Source organism: Dreissena polymorpha, chromosome 6 (genome assembly GCF_020536995.1).
Source record: "Dreissena polymorpha isolate Duluth1 chromosome 6, UMN_Dpol_1.0, whole genome shotgun sequence".
Classification (NCBI taxonomy): Eukaryota; Metazoa; Mollusca; class Bivalvia; order Myida; family Dreissenidae; genus Dreissena; species Dreissena polymorpha.
The window spans coordinates 60,818,234-60,836,271 of NC_068360.1; the positions used below are offsets into that span (position 1 = coordinate 60,818,234).

Consider the following 18,038-nt stretch of genomic DNA (forward strand, 5'->3'; position numbering starts at 1 on the left):
CGAGGACTGCTTATATACACCCTTTATTCCATGAGCACGGATGGCCGAGTGGTTTAAGCGATCGACTTTTACTCTAGGGCTCCAGGGGTCAGTGGTTCGAGCCCAGCTGAGGGTTTCTTTTTTATTCTTGTTTGTTTTAATGGAGATTTTTAGATCCAATGTTTACATTTATCATTATAAAGCAGTTAATGACAAACTTCAATACATGCACAAATCTGTGAAAAGGCCCCATTAAATGATAGTTTTCATTTTAATTGCCAAAATATTATTAAATAATGCAAGGATGGAAATAGTGTTCGTATTAACGTGAATTAGCGTAAAGGCCGAAAAATTACTGTTTGTCTTTCTTTTAAACAGCTTTTAAACGAACGCTCTCGTGCTATAAAAACCTACACATTGGATATTTATCTCTCAACGAAACCACGTTGAACATTCATTGTTATTATCTCTCCAAAAATGCTATTGAACATGATCTTTTTCTGGAATTTTTTAATGGGTCAGCATTTTTTAATGATTGAGTAAATTATGACGAAGAAAGCGCAAATATTGTAGAAGATGATGAATTTTTACTTATTTTGTATTGAAAACGCCGACCCTTGGAGCGTTTGCCTAATTGAACGCTGCTGAGTTTGCATTTCAATAAATTTGCCTCTGAAAAATGCAATCAATTAACTCGTATTCAGACTTTCACAAGCATAATATTTCCACGAATTACAACATCCATCAAACCATTGGAACACTGACAAAATGCTGTTGATTGAAGATTTTAATTTTACAATTTATTTTATGCCATAAAATGTTTCATCTCACTGACTCTAAATATACAACATACAACAACAAAAAATAGCAGAAACACACATGAAATCCAAACCATTACGCGCAAATAAGAACATGCAAACATTGACAAGGTTTATTGATGTCCTTAGGTTTGTAAACAATATAAGAACAATACGACAATAGGTTGTCGATGCTAATGCCGACAATAATAATCATATGTATCATAACTATGACTATCATGATAATGATTATATTTATATTGTTGAGAAGTGGTGAAGAGGGTGGTGTATGATTCCGATGGTGTTATGGTGAGGGGATGATGATTATGTTATTGTTTTCTGTTGCTGTTGTTGTTGTTGAGCATTATGATGATTATTAGGATGAAGATGGTGATCATAATGATAATCTTGATCATGTATGGTGAATTTATAATTATGTTGTTGCTATTTTTGCCTTTGATGGCGGCTACTTGTTTACAGTCGATACGCAATCATACAACGCTCATTAAATTATATACATCAATATATACATGCATACATTCATTATTATCTATAATCACACATACATTTTAATCTATTATATCACCGAACAATGCATTTTAACGTCAGTAACACATGTCTATTAGAATATAGATTTGGTTATATTTTGTAGATAGTACAACACTATTTGCAGAACACAACTATGAATAAAGCGAGTAAATAAATTAAGAAACAACAAACACATATTATGCAATTGTATATCAACACAAATAAATAAACTATCAATTTTGGTTTAAACAAAAGTTAATAAAACAAAATAGATAAAAAGGAATGGATGTTTTATTTGAATATTCTTAAAATTAATAAATTGATAAAAAACACGGTCATGTCCATAAACAATATTGAAAAGAAACACTTAATATTTCACTTAAAAATAATTATTGGCAAACAGTAATAAAAGAAAACTATTTGAGAATTTGCATTAAAAGCTCATTGTCGGAAACAAGTTTAATGAAACCATAAAGTTCGTTAAGTTCGCAATATTGATGTATTGTCTGAGAGTGATACTTTATATGAAACTGAGAATAAAACCCGTTTAAAAAGCCAGCGACCATCAATATATGGTAGGTCGTGTTATCTTAAAAGGAAATAGTATACCTATACATTTGGCAAAAATGCAAGTACGTGTAATCTATTTTGTGTATTTTAAAAGCGCGCTACACGATTTTTTACTGACATAAATATTGCCTATAAACACGAAAGAGAGAAAACACCATACACAATACAATTTATGTCACCATTTCAAGTGTAACAGCATACAATAATCAAAGCGCTGAAGGCACTGAAGTTGTTCGCTATTACATAATCTTAGACGCAACTCAGTTTTCAAAATTATGTTATAGCTTTTTATATCGTAAGTTTGAAATGAACACATCCCATTCACATTTATAAAGAGTGTGTCTTAAAGCACAGGTCGATATGTGTGTGCACTGTTAATCCTCATATTTATGTAATAGAGATAACTTAGACAAAATAACAACAATATGTCTCTTTTTTCACAATTGGTTGCTGCACTGGTAACCATCTTTAGAATTTCGGTTGCCTTGCTAAAGAATAACAAGCCTATAATCATTTACATGGTTTGTTATGTGTATCTAATACTTTATCTATTTTCTTTAAATTATTGAGCAACAATTTTGCTTACATGACCTTTTTTTAATGCAGCATTAAGCCCCGTTTTCCCTGAAAGCAGCCAATATGCACAGATTTCAATCATAAACTGGCAAATGTCGTCGCACAAGCTGTTATAAACACTAGACTGGCCAATATCGTCGCACACGCTGTTATAAACACTAGACTGGCCAATATCGTCGCACAATCTCGTAAGCTTATTGTTTACATACGTGTCTGCTGCAGTGTACCAGTGGTGATGTATAAACAGGCAGTGGTTATCGTTCCTAGCATAGCTAACAACAGACTGACTTGCAGTTATCGTTCCTAGCGTAGCTTACAGAAGACTGACTTGCAAAACTGCCTCTCTACATTAGTTGTGAGCTAACGCTCAAAACTAAAAACCCGTAAAATACGTGTTTCCTTCGAGATTTTAAGTTTGTTTATGGATTTAGAGAGGAAAAAATGAAAAAAATGCACAGAAGTACTTTATGTAATTTGTGCATATAAATCATTAAATCAAATGTTTGTTTGTCGTGAAAACATTGAATTATAATCATCAATTAAATAACGGCACAAGAAAAATGTGTCTCCCTTCTTCCTTTTATCGAAACTTCATTTCATCCGCGCAACTCCTGTGAAACGCAAAAGCTTTACTAAACTTCTTCGAAGCAATTCTGATCTTATACAATATATAGACAGTTTTCTTTTGCCAACGTATTCAAAAATGGCCGAGACATCATCAGATGACGTCATACGCTGGCGTTCTCAGTGAGAAGTTTTCCGGACGTCGGATGGCGATAGTCTTACGTGATTTTCTTTTCTGAAAATGAAAGAAAAAACAAATTTTGAAAATAAGGGTTAAGTACATTTATAAGAAGGCGACACCTTTTTAAGTGTTTGCAAACTATTGTAACCATAAAATATATGGAACAGTCATATCTCTTATGGGATAATAACTTGATATCGTTGTTTATAAGTCAATCACAAAGAAAAAAATAATATAAATATATTTGTTAAAATATTTTGGCTTGAACTGTTAAGTTCGAGAATGTTTCCAACAAGATTTAATAAAAAATCGAAGAGATTTTGTACGAAGTATCATAGCACTAGGACAAATATGGCTACACATTCATTAACAATAAACTCCAAAATTTCACGAGTTCGCATCAAATGCAAGAAATACGAATAATGAATGATAAACCCTGAAACCTCAGAGTGAAGACATTTTCATTAATCATTAAGATATTTCTTCATAAAGTTCAGAGCATTTTGGTTACGCCTTTTTTAATTTATCATAATCCATTATCTCTCTTTGTTAGTTCTTTGTTTTCGCACCTGACTGAAAACCTGCACATTTCTAAATCAATTATAATAATAATAATGTCACTGAGTGTATTTGCCTTGGCTTGCATGCATATTTGTTTTTTTTTAATGTTGTGCATTAGGCGCGCTTTTTGCCCTTCTTACTCCATTTTTAGTATGCATTGCAAAGGCGGTGCCTCAGTTTCGTAACAGTGTTTGGTGTGTTGTGTGCTGCTGTTTTGAAAAAAAAATAAAATAAATACGCGTGGCGATTGGTCAATTTCATTAACGATGGACCACCTGATCGCCAAGTTTCTGCGACTAGGAATTACGAAGTTTTTAATTTTTATTATCGGTATTTGTAAAACATACTTCTATACAAACGGTTACTGGGGGATTTACGTGTTTTACACAGTATGTGTCTGTTTTTCAGTGTTCGTACTAGATGTGCAATATGTATCTCGTGAAGAACAAAGCAGTAGCTATTATAAATGTAACTGAATAAATGATGAACGACTTTGGAAGATATATCATCATTAGACATTATTTGCACTTAATTTTTGATAATTCTTAGCATCTTTTTGGTATCGTAATGATAGATTGTTGATTCTGTGAGTTTAACTGACGAGAAGTTAAGTAATTGTAATCGAGAAGTGTTATCAAAGACCAAAACATCAATCAAATACATCATAATCGCTTGAACCTTTCAACACGCTTATAACGACGCTATGCTCCGTATATTCTAAAAGTGAGTAGTTATGTTCATCTTGATAAGAATGATAAGTCATAAGCAAAATAGTGAAGCAACCGTTTTGGTCTTTCTTCTTGAACTTCCTCTTTTTAAATGTTATGGTTTTATTTTAAATCACGTCGATATACTTTGACTGAAGCACCACAAATGAACATTTACTATGTAATTATTCAGTGTGTATTAACCCATTTTTTTGTCTAGCGTCTAGAAAAAAAGGCCTTGGCAAACAGAGTAGACCCAGATGATGCGGCGTCTCATCGGGGTCTGCGCTGTTTGCTTAAAGGAATTTCTGTAAGAAATATTCTAAATATAGAAATAAATATACTTGACATCTCTATTTTTTTTAATAAATTGATCCAATTTAGAAGGATGGGAGAGCCCACTAGGCTTAAATGGGTTAATTAAAGAAGCCATTTGGTATACATCCTCTCAACATCATATACATATGCGGCCAGCGTAACGCCAGACTGCGTACCGGTATTCTGTCCGCCAAAGAGGCCAGGGAAACTTGAGAGCGTACAGGGTAGCTGGCCGCATGTGGCATAAGACCAATTTTCGCATGCCGTGTCGTATAAGACATCGACATGCCTTTGTAATGTTGTGACACAATACTTACTTTTGAGGTTGCTGGGCTTTTGAACTTGAAGGATATCGTCTGCAAAGAAAAATATCAGCGTTATTGTGAAACTAACACAAAAACTGATTACTTCACAATGGGTTCAGTACATTCAAAATAACTTTTGTTGTCGGAAATAGGGAGCGATAACTGTTAAGGTTGTGGTTTTAATTTAAATCGAGGACCACTTAATTCGTAAGGAATATGGCAAAATGAAACGATATTTTATTTACATGTATTTACAATATAAAATATTACACTTTGCAGCACACTGATTCTTATAAAAATATTGGAGATGATGATCATGAATGTTTTATCTATCAAAAATGATGAAGATGATGATAGAGATGATGACGATAATGCCAATCTTGATGGTCATTATGATAATGAAACTGGTTGCGATGATGACTACGACGACTATGATGATGATGTTTATATGAAAGGATTGTAGTGATGACGATCTGGCGGTGCTGCCGAAAAAGATAATGATGGTGATTATTATGGTGATGGTGATGATGATCATGATGATGATGATGCTGATGATGATAAAACGCAGCCGCAATCACGTAATACCTTTCGCTGTCCGCGTATAATTGACGAACGAATTCCCGTGACGGTATCGGAAATGTCGGCACAGATGGATTTGAAGTAGACGGATATGACGATGTTGATGACGTCACTGAGTTGAGAGTATTCAGACTTAACCTACTCTCGGAAGGATGGCTTAAGTGACTGAGATTTCTGGAAATAAATAAGAAATACAGGCTCATTATTCTTTGTTGTATTCATGCGCGAAGCTGCCGCTTTTCCTTATATGATTATTTATTTAGTAATAGTAAATAGTAACGAGTCACGTATCATTAAAAAAATAAATAACTAAGATTACGTTCACGATTTTAGATAACATGTTTTAAGTATAAATCGATATACTAAAATACGTCAACAGTAAAAAATCAAGATTTCTTATATATTTCATCTAGTGATATTTTAACTTAAATGCAAAAAACTTAGCACTTAACAGAGCCGTCAAGAAAAAACGATTGAAAAACGTTCCATACTTTTTTTATACATATTTTGGTTATTTCCAAATAAAAAATCGCCCATGCAAAAAAAAAACACGAAACATTATTCAAACGAATGCACATCAACAAATATTTTTTTATGACACAAAAGCTCTACTTATAGATTGTTTTTCTCGGTCAACCACTTCATTTAAATTGTTTGAGTTTTTCCCCACGATGACAATGCGATTACATTGCACTAAATTATCGCAACAGTGATTTATATATTTCAATAAGACCCACTTTGCATCTATTCGCTATATATCTCAATAAGTAAAAGAAAACAGATTTAGAAAGCAAAAGGTGTGGTGATGTATTCACATATCATAACGAAACATACAATCAGAATGTTTCAATTATTATCTGTTGACCTTGAAATACTGATTATCAAGTAATAATTTGTTTTATCGCATCAAAAAATAGACTCGAGATGCCCGGGGTGGTAATTTCGCTACGTTATATATAACTCATGATGGTGATGAATTAAAGAGAAGGCTGTGGCGGAGAATGATAGTGATGGTGGTGGTGGTGATGATGATGATGATGGTGATGATGATGATGATGATGATGATGATGATGATGATGATGATGATGATGATGATGATGATGATGATGATGATGGTGATGATGATGATAATGATGATGTTGATGACGATAATGATGATGATGGTTGTGGCGGTGGTGATTATGAAGAAAAAGAAGAACTATGATTATGGTAGTGGTGGTGGTGGTGGTGATAATGGTGATGAAGATGATGATGTTGACGATAATGATGATGGTGATGATGCTGACCATGGTGGTGGTGGTGATGATAATCATGATGATGTTGGTGGTGCTGCTGCTGATGATGATGATGAAGAAGACGATGCTGATGATGATGGTGGTGGTGATGGTTATGATGATCATGAGATGATGATGATGATGATGATGATGTTGTTGATGGTGATGATGATGATGATGATGATGGTGATGATGATGATGATGATGATGATGAATTTGAAAAAAATACGATGATGATGATGATGATGATGATGATGGTGGTGATGATGATGATGATGATGATGATGATGATGATGATGATGATGATGATGATGATGATGATGAATTTGAAAAAAATACACCTTTGGTTTTACTAAAATGATAAACGATGATAGAAAATGACAAATTATTTAAGTAATATTGTATACATACCTCTTGAATTTACTAACTTGTTTTGAGAAATCGTTAATAAAAACGAAACAAGTGTCTATATATATGTTTATGATCTATTAGCAAGTCGCCGAAATGACACTCTATTAGCAAGTCGCCGAAATGACACAGATTTTTTTTACATTTTCTCAAATGCATGTTTAAATATATATATAGACAAATTTATATCCTAAACCTTTAGCGTACGAATAATAAAATGTTTGTTAACAGGTTTCGCTGCGTTGTTAATTCAATATTTTTGTATTTTTATTTTCTTTGTTCATTTTTTTTCCATTACTCCTGAAATATTGCAATGGGCATAAAAAAGTCACAAAACCCAAAATATTTCGCAATGTTTTGCTAGGTTTTAGTTAAATAAGACCAAAGATTTTTCGCTCTTATGAAGCCAACATAAATTTGACCAAGAAACATCGATGCAAAATACACAAAAAATGAATACAAAACAAAACAACAGCACGACGAAAAAGATTTACACGTATGAAAAATAACACTTTTGTCCCTATGGTCGTTCATCTTAAGCCTTTAATTATAAAATACTGTAAGGGAATATAATTTTTAAATACTGTAAGGGAATATTTAATACTCGTATTTGGTACCCGATCCTTACTTTACTGTACATTATAATTACTCTTAAACTAGCACAGAGTTTTACACTAAAAATAGATCTGAGAAACACCTACCCACGTGGCATGGAGCACTGGGGATCCCATTGGTCGTCCCAGCGGTCTCGATAGTTCTGTTCGAATCTGGCCGGCTCCAAACTGTACAGATTGTGAAAATTGAAAACGCATACATGACATGAAATATTAACAAGTATGGCACTCATGATGATACATAAAAAAACAAAGTACTCAAAGTTTTAGTTTCAAAGTATAATGGCTCTTTTTAAATTTATTCATTAGAAAAGAATTACCATGCACTATAAACATACGAATACATAATATACCAGAGGCATTCGTTAATCGCGGACAATTGGTAAGACATTAATTTCTCCGTTATGTATGGCCATTCTCCTGTCTTATTTAAATTATCTGCATAGACGTTTACATGTTTGCTGACTTTGCTTTAGAAATTTTAAATACGACCAAAAATAAATCGACAAATTTAACTTCCATCTAAGTGCCTAATATGAACATCCTACGGAGCGTATTAATTGATCGACTGTTAACACTGCAAAAGTAGGTAGAGCGAGAAGTTATCAATTATTCGAAATTGTATACTATTAAAATAACAATAAATGGTTAAACTAACGACTTAAACTGAAAATTAAAAGAACTAAGTAGGGTCGATGCGCGTCATATATTGTGTTGAAAAACTAACGTGAGTCACCAATCCTCAATCATTGCATGAACATTATATGCGCGCATGCGTGAAAACTAAATCACCAATCCTCAATCAACGTCTGCACATTGTATGCGCGCATGCGTGAAAACCAATGCAGCAGCAATATCGGTGAAACAAATCATGTTTTTATATATTTACATATTCCGTATTAATCATATTCTATCACGAATGATCTCAAGCACACCTTCGTCAAATGATTTATTTATTTGTTTGATATGCAACGAGACTGTGGTGTTCGTGCACAAAGGAACGTTGGCAAGCCCGGATGCACAAAACAATCGCAGAGCAAATAGCAACACCGCTAGCAGCAAATGAAGCAACAACAACAAGATTGACATGAACGGAACGGCGACTGTACAAACATCAATAACTAAGTTAGTAGCAACACGGCCAGCAGCGACAATAGAAGCAATAATAACATCATCGACAGCAGCGACAGTGGTAACGGTGAAAGCAACAACACTGTCACCAACAACAGCAACATCGTTCACAAAAGCAAAATGAACTTTATTCACTATGATGACAAATATAAAAACAGTAAAAAAACATCAGCAACATCAGATCCAACAGAAGCAACAAAATCAGCTACTGCGTCATCAGCAGCAGCGGTAACGATAACAGAAACAGCAGAAACGAGAATACCAGCAGCTCAGTCAGAGGAGGGGAAATCACGTGAGAGTCAAGATTGCGACGGCCATGACGAGACAGCTATTTTTCGACGTTTTATACCCTTTATTACTTACGAAATGCGGTATCACAAAAGTACAACTCCTGCTAAGAAAATTCTGTTTAAGTCGATATAAAAAGCGAATATGAATACGAAATAAACGCTTACCTTCTTTCTGATATGGCTGGAAAAAGAGCGGCATTAAAAAGTAATAAAGGGTATAAAACGGCGAAAAACACCTGTCTCGGCACTTACGTCGCCATCTTGACTATCACGTAATTACCCCCTTCCCCCCTGTCAGTAGAATCTTCATCAACAGCAACATAAATAATAATATGAAAAAATACCGCACCATCTATTACTTTAAATAAGATAAAGACAAAATACTCACGATCCGGATGAAACATGCGACAGCTGATCAACCGGAAGTTTGCGATAAAGAGCGGGCGATCCTTTGTTGCTCGCAGTTGATCGCAAACTGCAAGAAAATTGTCAACAATCAGAATGCTGCAGAATTTTCCTAATATTAATGAGATCTACGCATTTCTACAATACCGACGCATGCGTTCGACCAAGTTTACGATATCCGTACTAGAAACGCGCACATGTTATCAAACGTCCTATTCGATTGATTCCACGACATTAATACACATTTACGTAAAATTTCTTAAAGAGAAGAAGTGACCAATTTGTGAATTTAACAAATTTTTCAACCGATGTTACTTGTTCTCATTTACGTCCAAGGCTTATATCGAAAAAGCTATTTATAAGCGATTCTGAACATTTACATTTGCATGTACGTTCAGACGAAATATAACATACATGAAAAACTGTCTTAACTGGGAAAATTCCGATTTATAGGCTAGCATCGCCAAAATGGATAAGAATGGTAGTTCGGCGAATCTGTCGTTAACCTTTTGTAGCGAATGAAGCACCATGATCGCAAACGGATTAGATATTTTAAGTGAAGTTAGCAAAAGTGATTCAAAAATCAAACTAGAATATCAATATCTTTTTAAGATAACACAAATTAAGGGCCGGTCGGATTAGTGGAAACAAACAACTCAAATAAATACCTTTGTTTTTATTATTTTTTATTTTTTTTTTGGGGGGGGGTCGTTTGGTATGCCATTAGTATTGGTTATTTTACTTTATGGATTAAAATCTGCCCTCGAAAGTTACCTTGGGTCGCCACAGTAAACCGGAATTGACGTCACCGATGCAGCGCTGCGTGATAACGACATCCCCTCAAATTCCACTTTTGGTCTGCTCAATCTCTTTTCCGCCATTTCGTCACTTCCGTCCGTGGACCGGTTTTCCGATTTTGCGTTGTCGCTCCAGTCAGACAAGGGTGTACTTCCGGTAGAGCGCGAGCAGTCCTGACTTGGCGTGCTGCCAAATCCGCTCGTTGTTGACGAAATGTCAGCGCCCAAATTGGCTATTCCACTAAAACGAAAAAAATATGTTCTATTTTTATTATTTTTTATTTTAAGAAAAAGGCCGAGCGCATGTTCAATATAAAAATACCAATAACTTCCAGTTACCTTTTAATATAAGCGGGTGAATGTGATAAATCAATTATTCTAACACTAAAAGTTGTTAAGACTATGGACACAAACTTTGAAGAAGCAATCATTAAGAAGAAAACATGAGTCCCGTTTTAACAAAGTAATAAAGGGTATAAACCGGCGGAAAAAAACCTGCCTCGGAATGGACGTCGCCATCTTAATAATCACGTGATTATCCCCTCTGCTTAAGCAAGTGTGGTCAAACTTAGTTCTCATTTTAGTGGCAATATAATATTCTGATCAAGTGAGCTGTGAACGCAAAATGGAGCCTTACACTAACATGTGTTTTTCCAGACCATTATAAAATGAAAAAAGAGAGAATCCATTTGAATTTCCTTGAACGAGTCTTAATGACATCATAATAAATTGATAAATTCTAAGTGTTGTCAAATTCTATTGGAGGAAAAAGTGGCTGCAAACGTTTTTTGCATACAAAATCATATTGCGTGAACAATTGAAACGTCTTCTAACAAAACATTAACTAACCATTTTTTTTCGTTTTATTGAAGTATTTACATGTATATACACTACAAACAGCATCAGACGGACGTGATTTTAATGTTATTTCCAGTAAGATTTGTCGCGAAAAAAAGATTTTGCGCGGCGTATAAATGAACATGTAAAACTATAGATAAGTGTTAAGGGACCTTTTCAGAGATTTTGGGATGTATTGAAGTTTGTCATTAAATGCTTTATATTGATAAATGTATACAGTGGATCAAAAAAGCACCTGTAAAAAAACAAGAATACAATTAAAAAAAGACAAAAAAAGAACCCTAAACTGCACTCGAACCACTGACCCCTGGAGTAAACGTTTAACGCTTAGACCACTCGGCAATCCGTGCTCATACAATGCGAGATGGTTTTTTATACTTTATGTAAGCAATCCTTGAAGTGTCACAAACTATAACGACGACAACAGAACTCTCAAAATAGTTCAATCGTTTCGCGTTGTAACGCTTTATAATGTTCAGGTTTTGTAATCGTACAAAAATGCCAATAATAGATATTTTAGAGCATGGTAAATGTTCAGTATTACTTTTTCCTCCTAAATATCATAACTACAACTAAAAATTACTGTTTCCTCTTAAATATCACAACTACACAAAGATGTGCGAGTATAAAACATTTTGTATATGTTTGTACATTAACCAAAACGTGAAAAGGCGCCTTTAAAACAAGAGTGTTGTTTAATTCTTAAGTAACAAACGAAAAAGAAAAAAACACACACATGGAAAATAATTAACGTTGGTAAAAAGTGTGCAAGATGACATCGCGTAGGGCGAAACTGAACAAAACAATAAACTTGTCACTGAACAGTAAAGACAGCGTGTAAAGGTAATAACCATTAATGTTGTCTCTAACTGGTAGCCGTTCGACCTTTTAATCATTTTCGTCGTAAAACAGCTATAATAGTGACAATTTACATTACTATTGATAGCGATAGACGATAAAATGTAAATAAGATGGAAAGAGGTATGGCATAATGGTGATATGAAACACTACATGTGAACAGATCGTATGAAGCAAATTGTATATTGCCAATGACGTTAAGTAATTTATTGTATTTACTAATATCAAGAAAAAGTCAAATAATTTGGACTTTGAAATAATTAAAAAAACGAGGTGTTTGTTATGTGGAAAATAGACAAAAACGATTGTCATGTTGCGGGTATTTTGAATGCATATATTGAGATGTCTCTTAATCACGTGACTTTATACGGATTTGTACAAAGTCATATATACAATGTATTATAATCTTGAAATAATTTAGTTTCAAATCATCGAAATTAGAGAATTTTACGAGTTGGTCCTATTAAATCTAGTTACGTGCAACTCTTGAAACAAATGTCACAAATGCACAACTTCATTTAGCAACGCTCATATATCAATATAATCAAGCAACCTTAAAAGTGACGTATACATGTCAATAAATTATAATTCATAAACGAATATTGCACTATTTATATAACTCTTAAATTAGCTGGACATGCATTTATGTAAATCGACGTTTACTGAACACAGCCTGTAGAATATGCAAAACCTTATGTACCTAATCAATATTAAATCGTTAACATTCAATGTAGCGCAACGGCATGAACGTCTATTTTAACGTTGTAACGTAGCATATGTGTAATTGTTACAAGTGATGGTTGGGCGTAATTGATTAACCAAGGGGTGTGTGAGAATTTTTAAGTTGACGAGGCGTGGTTTGATTTTGATATATAATTTAATAGTCCGATGATTAATCTATAGTTTAAAGAGGTTACTTACTTACGTAATATCAAAAACGTCTAGACGCTTTACCTAAAGGCTGGAAAGCACGTCGACTTGAGTACATAGATATTTCACAAATCAAAACTAGAATTATGCTGTTTTCACTGTTTGTTGGGATACTATGTGAAATACGATGAGATTGATGGGTTGACTTGTTAATTTGTTGAAAGACGCATCGATTGATTTTTTGTTTTTTTCAATTGAAGTGGTCACGTTCAGAAAAGCAAAATAATAGTCGTGTTTTTCTGTGCATGATGCGCATACCTGTTATGTTTTAACAACATATTATTTAAAACAAACATTATTTTTGGAAATAAATACTTGATAAAACGAGTAAATTAATGTATGTCTATGAATTCAAAATACATACTGGAGAGTAATATATTACAAAGAGAATTATACATTAACCCATTTATGCCCAGTAGACTCTCCCATCCTTCAAAGTTGGATCAGTTTATTTCCAAAATTAGGGGTGTCAAGTATATTTATTTCTATATTTAGAATATTTCATAAAGAAATTCATTTAAGCAAACAGCGCAGACCCAGATGAGACGCCGCATTATGCGGCGTCTCATCTGGGTCTACGCTGTTTGCAATGTCCTTTTTTCAGGACGCTAGGCATGAATGGGTTAAATAGATAGGTATATTTTAAAGAGTAGTAAACATTATATAAAGTGGTAAACATCATATTGAGAGGTATACATTATATATAGAGGTTAACATTATATAGATACATTATATAGAGGGGTATACATTATGTAGAGAGGTATACATTATATAGAGAGGTATACATTATATAGAGAGGTAAACATTATATAGAGAGGTAAACATTATATAGAGAGGTAAACATTATATAGAGAGGTAAACATTATATAGAGGGGTATACATCTAATAGAGAGGTTCTTACCTTAGTTTTGAAGAAAATGATTCTATCGATGGCAGCGTTTTTTCTTCGTCGCTTTCGTCCAATTTAGTTTTGTCACGTGACCGCAGATAAGGGGCACATAGTCTCAGTATTATTGCAATAATCGCTAATACCACCACAATCACCGCTGCTCCGATGACGACTTTTTCCGCTGTACCTATGACGTCTTGTGACGTCACTTCCTTTCGAGAGATCGTCACATCAGGGGTCGTGAAGCTCGAGTAATTGTCCAAGATGACAGAATTTGTAGTGAACTCGTTTTGTAGAAGGTTACCACTTTGACCTGGTGTGGTCGTTTCAGAAAGTACAGTTCTCAGTAAGTCACTGACGCCATTTAGAATTTCGTTGCTTATCAGTTCTGCGGTATCCGAAATGTTTTCTCTTAGACCAACAATAGTATCGTTTCTTACGAAAGATGAATCGGACACCAAATTTGTACCAGAAAACACCGCACCTTCGTGCACACTATCGACTTTCTGTACTCCGACTGACATATTTTCTTAATGTAAATATCCTTTTAAAACAATCCAACAAGCGAAATGGAAGACTTGTTATTTTCAGATTTAAATCTAGCTAGCTACAGGGTTTTGGTTTAATTAACATTAAAACCTTCAAGTCGACTGCCATAGCCTGCAAAAAAAGATAAAACTAAAATAGGACATTAGACGATGCATTAACGCAAATGATTTATCATTCAAGAGGTTGACTTCATTTTACTAAATTTGCGCTGTGTAAATCTTATTCCTTTAAAGACATGTTTCATTATTTACACATGTAATAAAGATAATTGCGAATATCATGATGACAGCAGAGAATGTGAAAAACTGCTTACAAACGCTTAAATGTGTTATAGAGCTAGTTAAAGCAGTGCAAGTAGCGACTGCCACCAATTTGTGGAACGATATTCTGAATTTTGAGACATTTCTGTTCTTATACAGAGTCAAGAAAATACAATCCATTCACTTATTTAAAAGAGTATATTAGTTTGAAATATTGGAGTTGGTATATTTTACAAAGATTCGTGAATTCGAGGCCATGGAATACACCAACGAGAGAACAAACAAAATTGTGCAAACAGTTATTTCCTGAATAAAATGAAGAAGAAATGTATGTGATAAAATGATACAGGAATTTTATTAAATGCAGTAAAAAAGAAAAAGAAACATACCAATTTAGATATATCCTAAAAGTTTTACTCGAAATGAGTAAGCTGACATCGTCAGTGACAAAATGTTCTCATAATGTCAAAATAAAGAATCGAAACCCAAATACTCACTTGTGAATTTAAATCCATCAATTCTGATAATGAATCTGTGTCTGCAGAGATAGCTATCTGTTTTCAAGCAATTTCTCTTGGTTTTAAAAATAAGTTTCTTGTCAATTGATCATTTATACGAACGTGTTTTTGAGGCGGAAATAATCGACCGCAGCCGAGACGTCACGGACAATGACGAAAGTGGTTTCGATTAAATCCGTATTTAAGTTTTTTTATAATTAAACACGCCCTTAACGGCAATGCGCGTTGTGACTTTGTGTTTTTGGTTGCGCATCGTTTCATTTTGACTGCTTTTGTGCAAATTGCGTTTTTTTTCTTTCTCAACGTTTTGAAAACTTCTCAGTGACGGATTGTATAAAAATGATACACAAAACACATTTGAAATGCATCATTGTTGTAATTTATCCATATCTATCACATTTTAATTACTTCTTAACTACATCTTTGTGTATATCTCTTCAAATATTGCAATTTATTCTACAAAATGCAAATAAAACAAAACACGCATAATTGAAAGCGTTGTTTAAATTTTACTTTAAGGGCGAAGATAAAATTCTACATCAAGCTTTATAAAAATCTTTCTCTAACTTTTTTGGTCGATTCATTAAAATAATCTGCAATCTAAGTACAAAGAGGGTAAAAATAGTAAAATAACTTTAAGTTTTATTGAATAAGATAGAGTATACATTTTTTTGTATCGTAGCGCCAGTAAGCATGAGGGCGTAATAGGATATTGATATCAATCAATCATGCATTCAATCAAATTTGGAGAATGAAAATAATTTATATTCCCTCCTTAGCATGTCAAAACAACAGTAAGCATAAAAATGACGACTTTACCATACATTACGAATAAAAAATATTTGCAATTCATTTCATTGGTCAAAATTATTAGTGAATGACGAACGTAACGTAAAATATTTTATAGAAGCATTCGCGGTTTAGTTGTAGGCCGATGCATGACAGCTGTTTACTCTTTATTTAGACGGAACAAACTCTAACGTTGCGTACACGGTGCGTAACGTCATTCGCGACGTTTAAATAATCTTGATTATTTACATTAAACAAGTCTAGTTTTTGATGGCGTGCTGCTGTTGTTTTTGTTTGTTTTTCTTGTTGCAAGTTGTTGATATTGCTCTTGATTTATGAATTGCACAATGGGCGAATGCCCATGTAGATCAAGTTTCAGCCCTATCGTCACAATCAAAATAACTATAACCTATCTCCATTATTAACAGCTGCTTCTGTTACTTGTTTTTCAACCATTATTTCCACTATTACTGCTGCAACTACTACTTCAACAATTACTGCTACTTCTACTGCTGCAACTACTACTTCAACTATAATTGCTACTACTACAACAACTACTACTACTGCTGCTGCTGCTGCTGCTGCTGCTGCTACTGCTACTGCTACTGCTACTGCTACTACTACTACTACTACTATTACAACTACTACTACTACTACTACTACTACTACTACTACTACTACTACTACTACTACTACTACTACTACTACTACTGCTACTTCTACTACTACTACTACTGCTGCTACTACTACTACTACTTCTTCTGTAACAAAATATAGCCAAATCGCGTCTTTTTCCACAATAATTTATTATCAGTTTATGTCTTGAGATGCTTGGGATGGACGGTTAATTATTTTCCTGCACCAATTTGATTGAACGCATGTTTGATATTTTATGTAGAAAATATGATTGATTGATATCAAAATAATATTACGCCCTTATACTTACTGGCGCTGCGATGCAAACAATAAATGACGTAATTTCAACATTCCCTTTTTACTTTACATTTATTGAAACTGAACCCTCCCACACCTTTAAAAATATCCACTATATAGTATGTGGTTAATGTATGCTCTTGAGGGCAATTAATAAATGTCAATTAATATCTGTCATAACACACCTTGCATTGTAAAGTTGTGCATAAACGGAAAAAATCAGTTATGTTAGATTACGTAAGATTAAAAAAAAACACTATTAATGTGTATGAGTGTAACATTAATTAATGGTAAGCGACAGCATATGAAATATCGGCTCAAAAAAGTTTGAATGCATTAAGATGGAAAAGAAATGTATACAGATGAATTATAATAATTTTACATTATTAAGTGGTTAGAAGACCCACATCATGCGAAAATGGGCCTTATGTCATTCGCTGCAGGTATCTTTACGTCCACAATGTTAGTGACATGTTTTGTAGTGAAAGTGTGCTAAATATGTCGTTGAATAAGGCACAAAGCGTCATCATAGTAACAGAACAAGAAGCATTTCATAAAAGGTTTGCATGGGCCTACATTATTGGATGAGTTTTATTAAGTCGATAGTAGCATTGTGACGTCTGGAAATGGGTAGGATTCGACCACAGAGGAATGGGGCACATAAATCTTTGTAAAAGAGAAATCCCCAATATTTCATAGAATATTATGCCATATACTTATGTTTGATTTATCGGTTGAGTGGATTCACGAAAATTAGTGCCCGACAAATAATGTTGCTTAGACAGTATACAAGACATAACATTTACTGTACAACTTCGTATGTGTTACGAAATTGCGAAAGAGGAACTTAGCGGGAGAAATGAAGATTGA

The 18,038-nt window shown here is 33.9% G+C and overlaps 1 protein-coding gene across 1 annotated transcript; it reads right to left on the reverse strand.

The window, feature by feature from the left end:
- Positions 1–765: 765 nt before the first annotated feature.
- Positions 766–14,751, reverse strand: LOC127835434 (uncharacterized). Its single transcript, XM_052361862.1, has 7 exons — positions 14,132–14,751; positions 10,562–10,825; positions 9,771–9,857; positions 8,049–8,129; positions 5,672–5,839; positions 5,099–5,137; positions 766–3,249 (listed from the first exon to the last, which is right to left on the reverse strand). Exons 1-7 carry the CDS (start codon positions 14,641–14,643, stop codon positions 3,195–3,197), a joined length of 1,206 nt encoding a protein of 401 aa, XP_052217822.1. The 5' UTR covers positions 14,644–14,751; the 3' UTR covers positions 766–3,194.
- Positions 14,752–18,038: the final 3,287 nt, after the last annotated feature.

Bases quoted from the DNA above. Each gene is read 5' to 3' on its own strand.
- LOC127835434 (XM_052361862.1), bottom strand. From the start codon at position 14,643: ATGTCAGTCGGAGTACAGAAAGTCGATAGTGTGCACGAAGGTGCGGTG. The intron at 5,138-5,671 runs GTATTACGTGAT...TTTTCTTTGCAG, and splicing joins TTATACGCGGACAGCGAAAG to ACGATATCCTTCAAGTTCAA. The intron at 3,250-5,098 runs GTAAGTATTGTG...TTTCATTTTCAG, and splicing joins AAAGCCCAGCAACCTCAAAA to AAAAGAAAATCACGTAAGAC.